At 42.8% G+C, this 19,303-nt stretch overlaps 1 protein-coding gene across 1 annotated transcript in view; it reads right to left on the bottom strand.

Moving 5' to 3' along the window:
- Positions 1 to 297: 297 nt before the first annotated feature.
- Positions 298 to 19,303, bottom strand: part of tet1 (tet methylcytosine dioxygenase 1) — a 35,440-nt gene continuing 16,434 nt past the window's right edge. Inside the window, exons 3-12 of the mRNA XM_044045438.1 lie at positions 8,788 to 11,011; positions 7,699 to 7,789; positions 6,295 to 6,388; positions 5,584 to 5,792; positions 5,356 to 5,506; positions 4,750 to 4,839; positions 4,534 to 4,671; positions 4,192 to 4,368; positions 3,522 to 3,666; positions 298 to 3,426 (exon numbers count right to left, since the gene is read on the bottom strand). Coding sequence (XP_043901373.1) covers positions 2,381 to 3,426; positions 3,522 to 3,666; positions 4,192 to 4,368; positions 4,534 to 4,671; positions 4,750 to 4,839; positions 5,356 to 5,506; positions 5,584 to 5,792; positions 6,295 to 6,388; positions 7,699 to 7,789; positions 8,788 to 11,011 — 4,365 coding nt within the window. The 3' untranslated portion in view covers positions 298 to 2,380. The remainder of the gene's footprint in view (positions 3,427 to 3,521; positions 3,667 to 4,191; positions 4,369 to 4,533; positions 4,672 to 4,749; positions 4,840 to 5,355; positions 5,507 to 5,583; positions 5,793 to 6,294; positions 6,389 to 7,698; positions 7,790 to 8,787; positions 11,012 to 19,303) is intronic.

The following is a 19,303-nucleotide window of genomic DNA, read 5'->3' on the forward strand; positions in this document are numbered from 1 at the left end:
GTGGTCCCTCAAGGGGAGCAAAGTCTAAATTACTAAACCAAAATTCCCAAGAAGTGACTCATACACTGTGTAGTGTTGCATGTTCAGAAGTAAAATTAACTATGAACCAGTAATGTGTTTGGTTTGTCTAATTAAAAGCAGATCTGCTATCTTCATGGCAGTAATTCTGGTTTAAGCAGTTAGAAAATAAAGTTCTTACATATTACTGGACTAAACTGAATGGCTCTTCGTCTTCATCAAACACATACACTGCATGTAAACAACGTGCACAGCAAATCAGGGCAGAGGAAATCATGATCAGGTCCAAAATATAAATATGACTTTTATTTCACAATCTCGAAAGAGATCAGCCATCCACAGAAGGAATGCTAAATTAAGTCTCTTCTCAAGTCTAAACTGGATATACTTTCAGTAACATACAGTATTTCAGTTTCAAAATAAGCAAGATCATCCATTGTCAAAACACCATTAAAACAGCAACAGTAAAAACAATATGGTTCACCTATATATTTACACATTTTCTACTACTGAAAGTTTCAGATTTTCTAAATGCTGGTGCTAGTTGTTAGTTCCTTGCTGATATAAAGACCTTGAATGTCTGAAGGAAATGAGAGGAAACATTTAAACCTGCAAGTTTGTGTGATGTTCAAAAAAAATGTTCCCTCGGAAATCAAATCATTTAAAAACTGTTTACATTCATTTCATTGTATGTGTCTGATGTGATTTATTTGAAAACGGATGCAGGGCTGTTTTTTTATATGTGGAAGACATTTGGACTACAGATGAAAATCTACACAATAAAAGTTTTTTTTTCTTTTCTTTTTTCTTACTGATACTGGAAAATGTCATAATAAATGGCAAGACACCAACTCTGTCTGTTGTCTGCCAGTGATCATGCAGAGAAATGGTACTGCCTCACTGAATCATACATCAGTGTGTGGGTGAGTTTAGCACCACAGAATATAACCAGTTACATGAACGCATGCACCTTGATTCTTGTCCTATTAGCACCAAGAGGAAGTCAAAGTGTGCGAAGGACAGAAGTATCTCACAGGAAATGTTATACCACCAGTGTTAAGCGTACATCTTAGTAAGGGTCTTCTGTGAATCTGCAAATAAAGTCTTCAAAAGCACCTGAAAACATTATTGAGCAAATTGAGGGCGGGAAAAAAAGGTGTGATCTGATATTTGAGTGGTTTCCCAACAGAAGCAGAAGAGGCAAAAAGGAGGAATAATGTGATTAGCTAACACCGTTTTGCATTCAAATGTAAAGATATAAAAAACTGGCACTATTCTGCTAACATGTCTGACACTTGGTGGTTTCTGAAAAAAGGAGGAAATAGAGGTCTCATTAGCACCATTAAAATGTACAGTAAGTTTTTGAAGTTCTCTGAAAGACACAATTTCCATTACCAGATGGCGAAGAAGAGTTAAGTGCTAATCATAATAATAATAATAGTAATAAGCACCATATTGTTGCAGCATTTTTAAGATTCCTCACTATACTTTTACTTTGAGTTTTGAATTTCCTAACATGTAGATATGCCTCTTTTCCAACCAAATAAACAGTAAAAAATAAAGGGTTCATGCTTACCTGTCATATATATATCTCTATCTGTGCATACATATTCAGGCCTATGGATCGGGACCTTTTTCAAGTTAAGTGTAGGAAAATAAAAAAAGTGCTTCTTAATATGCCATACATATCTGTGAATAAAAGACAAACCATCCATACAGCGAGAAAATAAACAAAAACGACAAAACCAAAGACATACATTTCTGTCACCAGCAGCAGCAGAAGAAAAAAGCTCAATGCTACGTGTGACGATGTGTATATGCACAATATTAGTCTTGTTTTCTACATTTTGTGGTGTAATACCTTTGCTTAACAAAGGTTGCAGTGAGCATGGCACCAATGTAGAAGCTGCTGAAATGAGAACTATTGGAAAAGTGAAATTAAAAAAAAGCGTAGTCCTACTCTGAGACGTGAATTCTGAGCATCAACACAAAGCAGGTTACCATAGAAATCTTGCAGTAAACAGGCGTACACCAGGAATTAAATAGAAATCGTTATGATCACAATAAATAATCACATCTTTTTTGTTCTTAGTCATGTATATAAAACCAGTTTAAAATGCTTCAGAGCACCATCATTGTATATAAAACAAAAAAACCAACACCCAAACTCACAGTTAAAAAGCCAACAAACTTTGGTCTTCTTCATCACCCCGAGGGCAAAGAAGAAGAAGACGGACAAAGTTAACAAACTGATATTAGAAGAGCACAATAAAAACAATGTAAAAACACAAAGAGTTAGCAGTTTGAAGTTGGTTGAGGTAAGGCAAAAGCACAGGGTGTAAGAGTTTTCTGTGTGTGCTGACTAAGTCCAGCGATTGTAGGGGCCTGTCACTTGAGTAAGAGCATAAGGGGAGACAGTGATGACCCCATCCCTCGGGTGAGTCCATCCTTGACGTGTGGGGACATTTACAATCCTCCTTGTCTCCTCTCCCTCCTCCCCTGTCTCCCCCTCTAGCCCTCCAGCTCCATTGCCGTTCTTCTCTGCACTCTCTTCCATTCTTAACCTCTCGGCCTCTTCCTCCCTCTCCTGTTCCCTCTTGGCCATTTTGGCATCCCACATCGCCATGCCGTGGCCTGGCTCGTTTAGAGACTTGTGTTGGTAGAAGACCAGCGAGATTCGGGTGGGGTGGCTGCGGTTTGGCTTGAGGATCGGCGTGGTCGCATGCAGCTCCCGCCGCGCACACTCAATGAGGATGGAGCCGTGTGACGGTGCCACAGCGACTCCGCCGATGTTGGGGTCCAGGAAGTTGTGCTCACTGTCTGACCACACCTCCTCCTGCTTAATTTCTTCTGGATCTATTTGGGGAGTTTGGAGATGGAGAGGGAGAGATGAGAGTGGAGGGAGGCCGTAACCCCTGACCTCTGCTGCGACATCTCCAGCAGCCCTGTGGAGTCCATTGAGCCTGCCGAAGAGGCCCTCCGAGGTAGGTCTTGGCGAGTAGGAGGAGAGAGGAGGAGCACTCCCACTGGGGGAGGGTCTGAGCAGTGGTGAGCAGTGCACCTCATTGGGCTCAGTTTTAAGAGTAGAAGGGTAGTCACTAAGAGCATTATGTGGAGGTATATGTTCTGACTGGACATTCTGGTCGCCAGATGCTGAAGAATAACCATTCACATTGCCACTCATTGTCCTGTAACTGAGACCTGAGCCATTCAGTCCAAACGGATGTCCAGGCAGGCCAGGGTGGTTCGGGGAGATGGCCTCCGTCTGTGAGGCGACTCCTGCACCTGGAGTGGGGAAGTTGCTGGTGTTGGTGCTGTAAGTGCTGTGCTGGTTCCTCTCTGGTAGGCACCTTCCAACGCTGGCAGGTCTGGGTGGTAGTCCGTATGAGCTGTAGTAGCCCTGTGGCTCTGTGGATGAAACACATTTTTCATCAAAAATGTTTATTCTCTTTCACCTCGTGTGTAAAAATAACACACAGCATGACCGGGCTTGGATGTACTACCTTTTTGGGGGGTTTCACTTTTCACTTTTCCAGGAGTGACAGGAGTCAGCCCCAGCTTCTTGCCGAGTTTCTCTGCTTGGGCCTTCAAACGAGCTTCTTGCCTTATCTTCCGTGCTGATTTCACTGGCTCAGCAAGCAGGCGCACCTGATGCACACAGAAAAAATGCAGTGCATAACTTTTACATTAAACAATTGTCAGTTACAAAGAAAACCATTGTCAAAATCTGTGATAAGCAGCTGGTTCTGAACAAACTAGTCATACAGTTGGTCACATTCTAGCACACTTTTATAACATTTTAGAGGAGGCACGGCTTTCTTCGCTGTCCCGCCTCTGGTTTTTCACGAGTATAGCAGTGTTTAGATGTGTCGCCCAGCAACACTCCCCTTCTGCACACAGGGAGTGATTTTGTGTCAAGACAGACGGAGGAAATGGCGCTAGTAAAGTGAGATGACCTGTTGCTGGAGTACATACAAATGCTCCCTGTGTCAGGTCTGTTTAGTTCATGAAGACTCAACACAGGCAGAATAATAACATCAGCAGCAATACAATCATCAAAGGTTAAGTACTGCAGCTGTACAACATGATTATATGTTTTTTTTGTAGAAAGAAAAAAGAAAAAAGAAAGGATAACATGACATCAAAGAAATAGCTGCTTTTCTGTTCCCTCACCTCTCGGGGAAAGGAAGACAGAACGTGCAGGGCACCAGTTCGCATTTTGGCCCACTGGCCCTCGACCCGACCAAACTCATCCCTCTCTGAGATCTTGTAAAGTGGCAGAACATGGAGCTGTTCATCCTCAGGTATGTTACGCACCGCACGGTTATCTTCCTTGGTTAAAGTGCAAACCTACAGAGGGACAGGAACAAAAAGAAAGCTATTCGACCAAACAGTGGGCCATTTTCAATCAATAAACCCAGACACTGAACACAAAACTGGTGACCTTTGAAATAGTTTGGAGCTGCTTTTAGACCACAAGTAGACAACATGGCGTCTCTATCACCGCTGGCTTACCACAGTGCTGCCGTTATTCATGTTGTGGGTGTCCTTGTGAGCATGAGCACAGAAATCCACACAGGCAGTGACCCCGGAAAACGGACGTCCCTGCCTCACTCCCAGTCGGCAGTCGCTCGCTTCCTCCCCATGTTCCACCTGCGACCCAAGAGACGTGATTTAAGGAAAGTTTTCTTGTAAGAGTCGTAGTTGTGTGGCAGTTACTGTCGTACAAACCTGGTTTTGGAAGGCATCAGGAGCCAGCTGTTTGTAGAGGGGTGCGAGGTCAGTGGCGAGACCCTGTAGGTTGTTCTCTAACCTCTTCTCCTGAAATAAAAAAAGACGGAGTTTTGATGTGAATATCAGTTTATTTGTAAATTGTTTAAACTGTTCTGCCCAGATTTGATCAACCACATATAAGGGCTGCGTGTTGGCAAAAAACTAAAGATAGGATGCATAGAAATATTGGGGCAATATAAGCAAGGCTATATACTGTATAGTGATCCACCCACCCCAGAATAGTATTTTTTACGAAAAACTATATACTTTAACAATGCACAGTTTTCTTCGACTAGTGAGATGTGAATAACAAGGAGAGGGAGAAAGTCAAATGACTGAAAGCCCGCTCCCTAATAGCGGACAGCTCTATTGGGTAATGCAAATAAAAGGCAGAGCAGCAACAGAACTTGCCTTACACCACAGTAAAAACTAATCTTGGTCTTCACAACCCAGCATAACTGGGAGCTACATATGATTATATGCAAAACAACCTCTCCCATCACTTTAATACCAATAAAAAAAACTGCAGTTGATTATTTCCTCCAGGATCTCCCTCCTCCTCACCTCCTCCGGGTAGTCTCCAAGCAGTCGAAACTTGCGGGGCACTTTGCTGCGAGCGAATTTGCACCCATTAAAATACATACTCCAAGAGCAGCCGAAGGAAAACGAAGCTCCACACGTGTCTGGGTGCAGACCCTGACACGCACAAGTACGACTGTGGAGAAGAAGAGGGAGATAAGTAACAAAGCAAACAAAGAGGTGCTGGCGCATGGCAAAAGGAGGGACGCTCACTCTTCGTTGAGGGCACAGCGGCGGCTGGTGGGGGAGCCGTATTTAAAAAGTGTCTCTGTGAGGTCCCTGTAGAGGTGGTCCGCCACTGGCCGAGGGACTCCCTCCCAAGCCAGGATGAGAATCACCAGCACGGCGGAGTCACAGAAGTGCCCTCGCCTCTGACGGACCAAACACAGCAGCTTCTCCTCTTCGGTGCCTCGCCGGATCACCTGTCACATGACAGTGCAAATAAAGAACATACAGACAGTGATGATGAACGTGGACTTTAAATTCAGCACATTTCAAAGCAAACCTGGTTGCAGGAAGTGCTGTAGTCACAGCATAAACATAAAAACACCACAAAATAAAAGCAAGAATGTACTTTTACCCAATAAAAATGAACATGAATAAGTGTTGCAATACAAATGAGAAAGTCTTAAGCAACTATTTAAAACTCTCAGAGGTCTGGTCCCGCTCTGATGAGAGGATGAGTAGGTTATAACAAATAAATGACAGATGTAACAAATACAACAAAACAAGCCAGTTCAAAAACAATAACTCTAAATTGTAGACGACAACCCACAAGATTAGATCATTAGTTTCAAAATGATAATATTTAGGTGCAGACTATGATATATCTAAACGTGAGCATCTGCTCATGAGAAAATATACTATAAGAAAAAAGTAGAAAACATATTGAGGACATTTATGGCATGAACAAAAGAAACATACCCATTTCGCTATTGGACACCCTTGGGAGCTCTTTCCTTCTTTCCCGGTATAAACAACGACTTCCACCCTCACCGCGTTTCCTTTAGCACCATATCTGTGACATCACACACAACACACAGGAGACAAAACATTCATTTGTGTCATTGATCACAGAAAATATATCACAGACATAACATTTCTGGCAACACTTAAAGGAATACTTGGGTAGGTAGTATTTTTGAAAAATTGTGTATCTTCATTATTTTCTTTGTTACGTGCCCACCAGTGACACTGTTTACATTCTGGGAATGAGTCTAAAAAGTGCAGAATTAGCTCGGAACAAGTGTCACTAGTGGGCACGTAACACAAAAAAGAATGAAGACATTTGTCGACTCAGGGGAAACTGAGGTTGGGAGGCAGAATTTTTCAAAAAATACTACCCCTATTCTAGTAATGCAAAGCTAAATGCAAATCGGTGAAGTATTCCTTTAATAAATAAACTCTATTGCATTAATTCCACCAATACTTGATATTAACTGACAGCACGTACAGCAGCAACGAGGAAACATTCATGCTTTTACAAACAGCATATGGACATGGGTACGTGGTTGACAGTCAACTGTGCTTGTATGTTTATTTAAGTAATAGTCTGTAATTTGTTCGAGCATGAACAAATAAAGTCACTCCTCTACTCGGCCTCAGTGTGTTTCAAAGGTGGAGCTTTGATGGGAGGGGGTTGAGTGTATTGGTTGTAAAAGTTGCAGTGTGGTCTGCTATTGCAACCTTGTGTAGAATCCTAGTACACTGGGTTTATTTCTGTTTTGTGCCCTTCGACAACTTTATTTACTGACGACCATCTGGATGCGACAAAATTCACTCACATTTGGAGGCTCATAGGAAAAGAGTGAGGTAATACGAAATGTTGACAACACTGAAAACAACATTTAAAAACTATTAAATGTCCTTATAGGAGAATTGTTGTGCAAACAATTCTTTTAACTGTTACACAGACTAGGAAGTGGTAACGTACAAAAATGCACAGCACAGTTGTTCACATTTGCAGGCGAGAAACCCATTAACCGCAGAATTGAATTTTTCCAGTTAAAAGTGGTTGTCAGACAGTCTGAGATGGACCTCAAGTTGCTTTAAACACGCTGTCATCTTGGTTTATGGGCCCCTCGTCTCGACTCGAGGCGTTTCCTGTTTCAACGTGCCGTGTGTGTTGTGTGACCATGTGTGTAGCTGAGTGTGCACGTGTTGAGCTTAGCTCAGCAATGCTTCCTTCTAATGACAGACTCCTCACTCTGGCTGTGACCCGCCCCATTCCACCGTGCCTGTGGTTGGGCTGCAGGCTCTCGTGTTTGGTAGTAAACACACCCACATAATACATGCACAGTGTAAACAGAGTAGCTGTAGTAACTTTACCTGTTCTCCATCATTTCCCTCACTGCAGCGACAGTAGGTGCTGCCCCAAGGTGAGTATAGTAAGGGCCTTCCTCCTTTTCAATGAATTGGTCTGTGGAGAGAAACATAAAGATCAATTGGATCATAGCAGCTGTACAGACACAGTGGCCAAATAGAGACTGGCAGTGGGTTTGATTGTACTGTGAGAAAAAACAAAGTAATCATAATGTATTCTTGACAATGTAAATGTGATGTTCATAGTACATGTAGCTAGAGTCGGTTCAAGGGTAATAACCTCGGAAATCCGCATTTCAAGACCAAAATACATAAAAATGGGTCAACAAGGCGGTGCAAAGCCTCCTCCAAATATGGCAGAGAAATGCAGACCCCTTTTGCTTGACTTGACTTGGCCTTTGAATTAGGACGTGTGTGTGTGCATGTTTGTTGTAGGCTGTGTGAGAATCATCGAGATTTAAATCTATCTTTCTGAGGACATTTTGACCATGTAAGGACATTTTCACTGGTCTTCACAAAAAAGGTGAAACACCTGGTTTTAGTGTTAGGGTTAGGTTAAAACACCACACTCTGCAGAGGGGCAGAAGTTAGGCATTATGTTGTCGAGTGTCCTCACTAAAATGCTGTATGTGTTCCCGTCATAGAGAGACAGAGAAAGTAGAGAAAATAAATGTCATTCTAAGGTAAAAAAAACTGCAGATTTAAACTTGATTTATATTCCACCGCACAACAATTTTGACGATTGTCACTCAACAAATCAATGAATGCTTCGGCGAAAGGTTTTAGTTGTCTCCAAAGCTGTCAGCTTGCAGCTATTTTAGTTAGATTACAGTTAATCACCATGATTTGCAGACACAAAAGAGAACAACAGGAGCATAAGAAACAGGTGGACACAGCATTGGTTGAAAAAAGCATAAAAGTAACAAGGAGAGTATGTTTTTGTCCAAGTGAGTCAGCTGTGGATGAGACATCTACACGAACACGGTAACTTACAATTAAATTGCACTACGTAGCGCAATATATCAGCTACAAATCAGGCTTTTGTCATTATGGGGGAAATACACTAATGTGATACACATATAGACTTCAACTCACCCACGCATTGGCAGGATGGAAGATCAGACAGTTTTTTAGAAGGTGTATTGAGCAAGTTCTTGGTAGGAGTATCCAGAAAACTCCCCGGAGACTCCAGGAAGCCATTGATGCTATTCTTGGATGGAGTTGACTCCGGAGTGTGTTCCGGATCCCCATCAGTAGCTGTGGACAGGACAGTGACAGGTCCTGACCTCTCCAGCTTGTAGTAGCTCTGTTGGCTTGGAGGAGGAGAGTGTCGTGCCCCAGAGAAGCCATTAACCAGGCCATGGTGCCCCGTGGTGTGGCTGTGAAAAGAGGTTTTTGCTGGGCTGGGGTTAGGATCAGCACCGTGCTGCAGCCCAGCACACGGCCGCGCTACCTGAGATGGCAAATGCATTTCACACTCTCGTTCTGGTCCCAAAGCATGACCGTTGCATGGATTATGTTGATGGAGTGAACCATTAGAGAGGGCCCACGGTGTGTAGTTGATCCTCGGGAGAGAGCTGCAGTTGTGAGTCTGTGTGTTACTGTGAGAGATGAGTTGCCTCCTTTCCTCCTGAGCCTCTGCCAAGTATCTCTTCAGGTCAATTTGAGCTTGAGGCAGAAACAGGTTTCTCCTATGGTGGAGGCCTGATTTCCCCTGTGGGGGAATCTTCTGGCCTCTGCCCCTGTGGGGCACCTCTCCATTTGGTGTGCGTTTTGAGAGTGGCGTCCTGCGGCTGGCTCCCTCTTGTTGTCCATCACTTTTCTTCTTTCTGGGTTTGGGGGGTGTAGCTTTTGTTTTTTTAATGGGTTCCTTCTTCTGACTGGGGAGTAGCTGGGAGTTGTAATTGTATCTAATGGCCGGCACGGGTGTTCCTTTTGGAGGGTTGTTCTCTGACTGCTGGCCATTTCGTGACTGGATGATGAAGGCGAGGTCTGCCAGCTGAGCCGCCACCTCCTCCTCATCTCTGTTTCTCCTCACTTTACCAAGTCTGTCTCTGTCCTCCCCAAACAACCGCTCACAATCTTTACTGAACTTCATATCAATGGGATTTTTATAGCTGCATTCGGACTTGATGACATGAGAACCAATAACCTGCTCTGTACTCCTGCAGGGTGTTTTATCACTATCAGAGCTGGCCTCTAAAAGATCCTGCAGAGAAAGCTGTTTGTTGGGGTTCATCCCTAGAGGGAACTGAATTACATTCCCCTGTCTGGCCACTGGAGGGCGGATGACTGACGTCTGGTGTAGTGCTGAGCTTATGACCGAGACTTTGTTGTAGTGAATAGCAGAAATTGGTTTGGCTTCTGGTGTTGATGTGTTTGTACTGGAGGCTGAAAAGGGTGCAACAGTAGAAATAGGATAATCACATTTAATTTCAGCTTTAATGGACCTTGGGGTTTTTTCAGGTATAGCTGCCAGCTGAGTCAAGGCCTCAATAGCAATAGCCTGATCAAAACTAAGATTTCTCCTCTCTGCTAAAGACTGCACGCTTGGCAGCAAGTTATTTGGAGGATGTTCACTTTTTATAGGCTGGGGAGTCTTGACAGGAGTGCTATTCTGACAAGAGTCATGCTGCAAGTCTTCTGGCTCTTTTTTGATGAAGTGCAAATCGGGTGGCTCTGTTTTGACAGAGCGAAGAATGGAAGAACGTGAGCAGAAAAGTTTCTCCTCCAGTCCCTTCCTCTCCGTGACAGAAAGACACACCACAGCTGCCAGTGTGGACAGCGGGTCTTCGCAGACCTCGTCTTCATCCCTCCGCTGTGCAGGGGCCTGCTCACTGATCCACACCCATGGCTCGTTCAGCTTGATCTTTTTTAGTGGAACTGATTTGTCACCTGGAGGCGTATTGGGTCTTTTTTGGAAACAGCTCTTAGAAATTGCAGCTATTTCAGTCCGTTGAGGCTCTGACGCCATTACAGTTCTTTTAAATACAGGCTTTGGATCAGAGCGTGACCCAGTGGTCATATTAGCACCATTAGATTTTGACAGGTTCTCAACAGAACCATTCTGTAAAGTCACAGAAGAGCACACGTGCTGGTGAAGTGCAAAGCTGGTCAGCTCCAGCTCTCTTTCTCGTTTAATAAGTGCTGGCTGTCCGACTTGTTCCAAGGCCAGTTTGTGGGTGAGCGAGTGGTTGATGGGAGGAGGTTGTGTATGGGGTATGTGGCCTTCCTCTCCCTCATCCTCCTCTGCTGCCATGTGGGTGTCATCCATCTGTGCCTTGCCTTTGCCATTTAACGACCCACTTTCTGGAACCACCTGAGATGAGCAGAGAAAGAAAAACAAAAAGAGAGGGTGACTCAACAAGCCCTGGCAGTCTACAGTGATTCAGCTTGTTCTAAGCAGTCACGGCACACAACAGATTGCATCCCAGCATGGTTGGAGCATCTGCTGCAGCTACTATCAAGGCTGTGGAAAATATTATTACATGTGAAAACAAGGGATCTGCTTTTTATAAATCTCGCAGAAGAAAAACGATCCTTAAACCGAGCAAAGATGAAATAAAAACAGTGTGACGTTGGTCAAGGCTTCAATAGGGACTATATTCCTGCCTGTGCTGTGCAGTGTTGAGAGTCACAGACGCCACAGTTTGCTGAGTGTGAGTAAATATTAGGAGTCACACACAGTTCAGTCTTGCGTCACTGCCGCCGGGTCACTCGGGGCATTTGTGCAACGTGCATGCACATGTTGTGTTTTATGCAGGGTTTGTAGGTGTGTTCCCTGCATGCGAGCACATGTGATCATTAGCACAGATACCTCAGTGATTAACGCAGCAGGGCTCTCATCCAGACAAGAGCCGTGCAGAGCCAGCACTGCTGGACCCTTCAGCGAATGTGGATTTGTTCTGCCAGCACAGCCACGACCATCCAAAGGTCCTTGTGACATCACGACACGTTGATTGCTCCCAATCAGTGACATTATCAGGGATGATTGTAAGTGCATGCACCAAAACTGACTTGGGGAGAAAGTTTGGGCAGTTTCAGTACGGAAAATTGAGTAAAATACTTATATTTACATGTTATTGAAGCAAACACAATGTCCTACGAATGGACAACAATTCAGATACAAACTTTAAAGCATGGCTGTTTCACATCTTCAACCCTGCATCACTATGAAACTATGCAGAATCACCACTGTTTCAAGGAGGGCACCAAAAATGTGAGTAATTAATTCAGTATCTGACTAAAATACGTAAATATGGTCTCAATAACACTCCCTGTTCCTTGGTTATGGTGTTTAAAACTGTTATGACATAACAGACCATGACCATGATGTGTTATTACTTTATTCTTTTATTCATTTGTTTTAAATGAACTTGATATTCTCGGTTCATCCTTGAGCGCAAATGGTTGTTTCTGATCCAAGTGTAAAGAAAAACCCCAAAAACAACTCTTTCAAGACGAGGTGTTGTGCGATATCGCGTTGAAGACTGATGTCCATATGTAGGTAAATGGACAACCTGAAAATGTGATGCCTCTGGCCACAGCTGTCGCTTGTGCAGAAAGATAAAAAGACTGCATCATGTGCCAAGACTCGGCCGACAAAACGATCTCAGCTTGTCTGCAGGACCTGTAGGATATGTACGCATTCCTGCAAGCTGTGTGCACTGTATGTTTTTGTGTTTGTGTGTGAGTGTGTGAGAGGAAACTTGTTTTCCCTCTAATGAACACGTGGGACTGCAGGGGAGCTGAAGATACATTCTTGATCACTGTTTACATGATATACACACTCATTAAACTTAATGCGTTTTACAGCGGGAGATGTGGACTGACAGATCAAGAGCAGCGACAGCATTTCAATATAAACCAGACACCGATGAGCCCACAAACCAAACAGAAAACACTCCCGTTTATCAGTTACATGTGCTCTCTTCAACTTTGTTCTCTCCTTTTTCCATGAGACACGTACTGAGTTACACGGATATACCGTATATAACCAGAACAGTATCATTCTCAGTGACAAAACAGTACTTTTTTATCGAGATAGCAATCATTAATACATGCCAGCAGAGACACACTGTACCATGAAAGGCAAAGAAGTGCAAATTGGGAGCAAGAACACCTGAGCGACACCTCCTACCACACGTTTTACTGTGACGTACTAAATTCTACTGCTTTTTACAAAACAAAATAATCCTCACAATCACACACACACGGCTGCTGAAACTCAACGCAGAGCTGGATGATGGTTGACTGAGACATCTGGGATAAAGGCGGGTTTGAACTTCAAGTGTGCATAGTGAAAACAGAGTTGGGGCCTGTGACGTCCCACACTCCCCATCATTTGTGGAGATGAAGGCACAGAAAAATGAGAGCTGAAGTAGTCTTCCAGTGCAGAGGACATTCAATTGTAGTTTGACAGTAAAAGGTGTCGAAGGCAGCACTGAAGTCTAAGAGGATTTATACCGAGTGAACCTCCTGACTCTAGACCTGCACTGTGTTTCACGACCAAGACGCTGATGTGTGAACTAGGCATCATTCGGTGTTTGATTACAAATGTGGTAACAAAAGTGAGAGAAAAGTGAGGTTTAGTAGCAAAGGAAAAGAATAATAAAATCCTTAAAGTCCCTAAAACATAGCTTTAGATAGAAATTCTTGTATATTTACTTGAACCTGTGAACCAGGTGTTTCTGAGTGACGGTTGTGATAGTTGAAAGTGTTTGAAACTTTTACAGGACACCATGTTGTGCCTGTTCTTGGCCAGTTATTCAGGCAAATGCAAAACATGCTACCTTAAGCTGTTTAAACCATATCAAAGAGATGAAGGGGGAGATTTGCTTCTTTATGTTGACGATAAGCTGATGCAATGAAAACAGAACTATTCGTTCACGATAAAGCCATTCATGTGATGATTCTGATTTATTCCCAAGACTGATTTATTCTACTGATGTAATCACTCTCTGATCTGCACTCTCAAGGACTGTATCCCTCTTCTGTAAACGCATCACACAGCAGCACCCAACTGATGCAACAGATGGGGACGAGGATCACTGCAACGTTCAGATGACGTCATGAAAAAAGAAGGGCGAAAGACAGGGGTCTGGGGCGGGGGTTGGGGATCAGCATGTCTGTCATTATAAACTGCTTTCAGTGACAAAGCAACACTGGCTGCTGGCTGCCTTCCAGCTCTGCACCAGGCCCATGCATGTCTCTCATATGGTTTGATATGTGTGTGACTGTGAATCCATTTGTGTAAGAGTTCATGAGGATCTGAGGCTGATGTCAAAATATAAATATGTTACAGTCAATCTAATGGTATCCACAAGATCCATGGAGAGAGAGAGAGAGAGAGAGAGAGAGAGAGAGAGAGAGAGCAGGGTCTGCGATGTGTTAGAGCTGAGCTTGTGTCTTTGTGTTGTGCATGCATGGGTGTCTCGAGCCACTCACACTGCCCGGCGTGGTTTTAAAGGCAAACACAGTTGTCTACTTTTATGCTTGTGCCAAACTGTGGCGCCCGTCAACGCTTAAAAAAAAAAGAAAGAGTGTGGCTAATTGTCAGAGACCTACCTTAGCAACACAAGCGTGACCGCCACTTGAATCTTAACAACCCTCTCTCAAGAGATGAGTCTCCTGGGAGGTTTGAAGTAGTGAGCATCTATTCTTAACACAAACACACTCACATTTCCAGTAAATACAAACACGTCCGCGCACACAGCGTGTGCAGAAACTTCGGCAGAACAACTCCAACAGAAAAGAGACAGAGAGAGAGAGAGAGTCGCACATTCACGAGTAACATTTAGCTGCCACCGTTAGTGTGGGAATCACACAGCTCACTCCAACAATCCTCACCACCAAACAATGAAAATCACCCTTCCTGTGAGTCCAGGTTTTTTGTGTTTCTCTCAACACGTTTCCTTCATTCATTGCGAGAGTTTCCTTTATGCGCTGATGTCAATGAAACGTACAGTAGTCGACTCACAGAAAACACTCCACTCAAAAACAAACGGAGGCGGAGAAAGCCTCGGAAGTGGCAATAAAACTGAATAAACTTAAGATGGTACTGCAGCACGAATCAGAGCTTAGTCAACTATTAAACCACAGATTAGGGCAACAGAGGGATCTTCTCCACCAGCTGCACAATTATAACACATTTACTCCTGCAGCCAAACAAATAAAGCCTGCCAAATTACAAGTTACTAACCAAGGTTTTACAAGCACTCCACTCCACAGAAAACAGCAGGTGTAGAAAAACGCCTGCAAGAAAGAAAGAAAAGGGGGACCAAGGGGGCTCCTCATATAAATGAAGCGAATTAAAAAGGAGATGCAACAAGACAGGAGAAGAGGGGTGTCTGTTACCGTGGAGACTGACCTCTTTGTTGATGACACTGTTGTCACATCCTTTAATCCCACCTGGAAAAGACAAGCCAAACACACAGAAACCTAGGTCCTCCGTGATTCAGTGAGAAGAACAACAACACCAGCTTCCAAGTAAAGTGCTCCAATCAGCCAAATCGGGGGTGGCAGAGAGAGAGAGAGAAAGAGAGAGAGAGGCAGACCTCAGATGATAACCTCTAGATGAGCTCCACTGACGCTGACCCATCTGCAGCGAGACAATAGACCCTGGGTTAAATGCCCCCGCCTGCGTTTACCGTTCTGTCCTCAGAGGAAGCCCCTCTGGTTCAAGCAGCATAATCCCTAAAAGGTGCTGGTGGCCATCTTGCTTTGGTTTCCTTCAGCCTCAGAAGACAACGCAGGCTACAGTAGCCGTGTGCAGGGCAAGCTCCTGGGTGTCATGATTAGGGGTGACTGTGAGTCGCTGTAGCAAAGTGCTGCTACAGCAGACGTAGACACGCTCACTGCACACACACACACACACACACACACACACAGACACACACACTCATTGAGACACACACACATACGGGATGCCTTTCACAAATGCAGACAGAGCCTCATCAGCCAATGGCGTGAGGACCTTAGTGGCTTGTAAATTATCTTCCATGCCTAGACTCTCCTAAACAAAGGATCCCCTATGTGGGCTTTTTACTCCAACCCTATGCACATGGACAGGAGGCAAGATGTGGAGTGGATACTGCACACGAGCTGGATCGGGATCAGAGGAAAACAAATCCATTTGCTATTGTGATATTAACCCCTGAAGCCAGGTTATCACAAGCTCATTTTACCAACTTTATATCTATGTAAGATGCACATCTTTGGGTTTGAGAATGTTGGTCAAACAAACAAACAAGACTTCAGCTTCACCTCTGTAGATTATTAACTCTGTTTATTGTTGTAGAAAAAGAACTATTAAGAAATCAATAAATCCTCAATAGATTCATTGAGATTACGAGATGTTATTGATGACGGTAAATTCCCTCTGTAGCAAACAAAAACAATGTTAATATATTTCTTCTTTATTTATCTTCTTTTATTGCTTCTTTGTGTTTTCAGTCATATTTCAATCAGTTTGAAGTCGTCTCACTGCCTTGACACAAAAGGAATTGATTCCCGTGTGCAGCATGGGAAGATCTAAACAGTTGCAAAACTAATAGGCTTAATCAGCCCTGTGTGAACTCATTGAACACTGGTGACAGACATTTGTTTACAGTTTGTTTGTACTTAAAAACTCACAGTACAATACTTTAAAATGTTAATAAACAACAGTCAATAAATCATTAACATGTTTTCTTTGTATAAACACACAAGTACCTTGGCAAAGATGTAGTTAAGAGATTTTTGAGGTTCATAATCCGTAAATCTGTCAATTATTTTCTTGTTTAATCAAGTACTCATTTTGACGTAAAAAAGCCAGAAAATTATGAAAAATGCTGACCAAACCTGGAAATAATGATGTTGTTTTGTCAACAAACCAAAATGCTTCAGTTTGAATGATTTCTTTGTTATATGGAACAACGAAACCTGAACATATTCACATTTAAGAAGCTGAAAAATCAGAAAACCTGTTTTAATTACTGAAAAAACACTTGCTCACCAATTTATCGATTACGAAAATAGTGAATAGTAATGATTAATTTAAGGTCCATACAAATGACATGCACAGGAAAGGAAAGTGCTTAAATTCTAGACAGCAATTAACTGACTGACCGGTTAACCATTATTTCACAAGCTGAGGCCAACGTCACATGATACTGACACTGACTAGTTTTCTCTCTTTGAAATGAATCCTTCACTTTTTAGGCATGTGATCGGTTACATTAAAGGGAAGTGGTGTGGTCTGTCCCATTAGACAAGCACGTTGGTTACACTACACTATGCCCTTTAAACATTTGCAAAGCTTTCATCTGTGAGTCGCACATGATCACGCAGGAGGGAGGACTGTCACAGCGCGATCCATACTTCTCTTTCTCTCACTGTCTCTCTCAACAAACAGCCCTTCCTGTCATTCCCTCATCCAACCCCCAGAGCTTCTTTTTTCTCTTTCTAAACGCTTCCCTGAGGAAAACTTGTGGTTTAGAGAGAAAATAAAGAGACAGAGCGCAAAAAAGGAGAGAAAGGTTATGTGAAAGTAAAGTACTCGCCCCTTTTAAAAGCAGCCATGTGGCCAAGACACCGGGGTCACGCCGGGACATGAAAACATGAAGGCGGCCCGAGCCAGTGCCTGACGGCAACACTCTAGCGCCCGACCGCAGTCGTGTGTGTTTGATTGTGGAAGCAGAGAGCGTGCAAGCTTGGAGCAGACACAACAATGAAAACTACCGCTGCGTCGTGTCCAGCAATGCAATAAATATCAGGATGAAACAAACATACGAGCAGGTCACCCCGGAGGACGCCCGTCATATAATGGATTTAGCAGCGAGGCACGTGAAAATCTGAAAAATATGTTCATGGGAGTATTTTTACTAGAGTTTAAAAGTAGTCCTGAGCTCAATGAGAGTGAAACTAAACTAACCACAGTGTTTTGAACACTGAATATGTATTTAAGTTTTATATTCTGGGTCTCTTTTAGCTACTAGGCTGTTTTTTGTTGTGTTTTGGTTTTTTTATCACACTGCAATTCAACAGTCAGTTGGTCAGTTTAGATTGTTATTGCTTATCACAGGCAGACTCCTGCATGGTGTGGCTTCATTGATACAGCATGTGCCTTGGAACAAAGTCTGACTGTCGTGTTTACGTCACGTAAACACGACAGAAGAACTCAAATCATTACATTAGTCCGACTAAAAGCAAAAATACATATACACATGTGATACTGCACTGAATTGAATTTCTAAAAGCAGCCAGATGATGCGACTGGGAGTTGAATTACTCCTGTATGTATATGTTCAACCTAATCAAATCAACTCTGCACATGCTTGACAGTTCCTGCTGCCATGTTTTGACCTGGAAATAATAGAAGAAATTGGAATAATTTCAATTTCTATTGTTCAATAAATAGCTTTTGTTCATTATGTACTAATGTATATAGATGTTATATCTTTCTAAATAAGTGACAGCACCATTATCTTATACACAGTTTATTGTGAATATTTCAGTGCACTTAAAATACAAACATGGTGTGAGTGCAGTGAGTCCTAGAGCAGGGGTTCTAAAATGTTTTATACAGCATTTTCACCTAAGTTAAAATACAGCGGTGTAAATGGACCGAGCAAAGTCAGCTACGGCAGATTTATATCAATAAGATCGTTTACTTTCTCATCATCCTCCTCTTTCTCACATATATCATCATCTCACGTATTTGCAATATACTTCACACACTGGGATAGTGAGATTAGATTAAGATGGAGCGAGAGTGTCTCTAGTTATTATTATCATTTAATTTATTACAATGTTAATCTGTTATTTGATTCATTTTCTACACACTATGGTCAAAATTCCTCAGCTTCACTTTGACCACACACCCTAGTATATACAGTAGAACAGTTTTTCTGATTTTCCTCCACAAGTACCACAAGAGGAAGCCCGCGTAGCACTGGTGGTACACGTAATACAGTTTGAGAACCATTTTGAGGTCCTAGATCGACCCTATTCAGACAAGGAAAACTTTAGTGCTCATTTATTTTTCAGCCTTTAGCTTTTCCAAGAGTCACACTATAAAAGAATGTCATTTAAATGTGTCAACATAAACGTATTACCTGGTTTAAAATGACAATGGATCAATCCAAAATGTCATGCTTACCAAAGTAGTGTCATGACTGTCTTTTGATCGTGGCAGTTATTGGTGATCTCTCTCTATTTCTCTCCCTATCTGTGAATGTGGAAAGGTCACAGGTTGTCTAGCAGGTCTGACGTTTATGGAGACGTTTATGGTTAAACTGGTTACACAGCCCAGACAATCAAATAAACCTGTGTATGATACACACCCACCTACCTATCAACTGCTGTCATGTGCTGCATGGTGAAGCCATTATGCAGTTACCATGTAATACAACTACATAAACTTTGCATTTAATTATTTAATGTGTGGTTTTAACCGCTGCCTTCATTTAAACAAACAGATCTTTGCCGTAAGTGTTGATTATCTGGGACCAAATGCACCAAAATCTGCACACTACAGAACATAATGAAATAAAAGTATAGAGAACAATGTCTGTCAGCCTTCATTCAGTCCATTCTTTTACCCAAAGTATCCACAACTACAAACAATATT

The sequence above is a fragment of the Solea senegalensis genome, linkage group LG15 (assembly GCF_019176455.1).
Source record: "Solea senegalensis isolate Sse05_10M linkage group LG15, IFAPA_SoseM_1, whole genome shotgun sequence".
NCBI classification, from domain to species: Eukaryota; Metazoa; Chordata; class Actinopteri; order Pleuronectiformes; family Soleidae; genus Solea; species Solea senegalensis.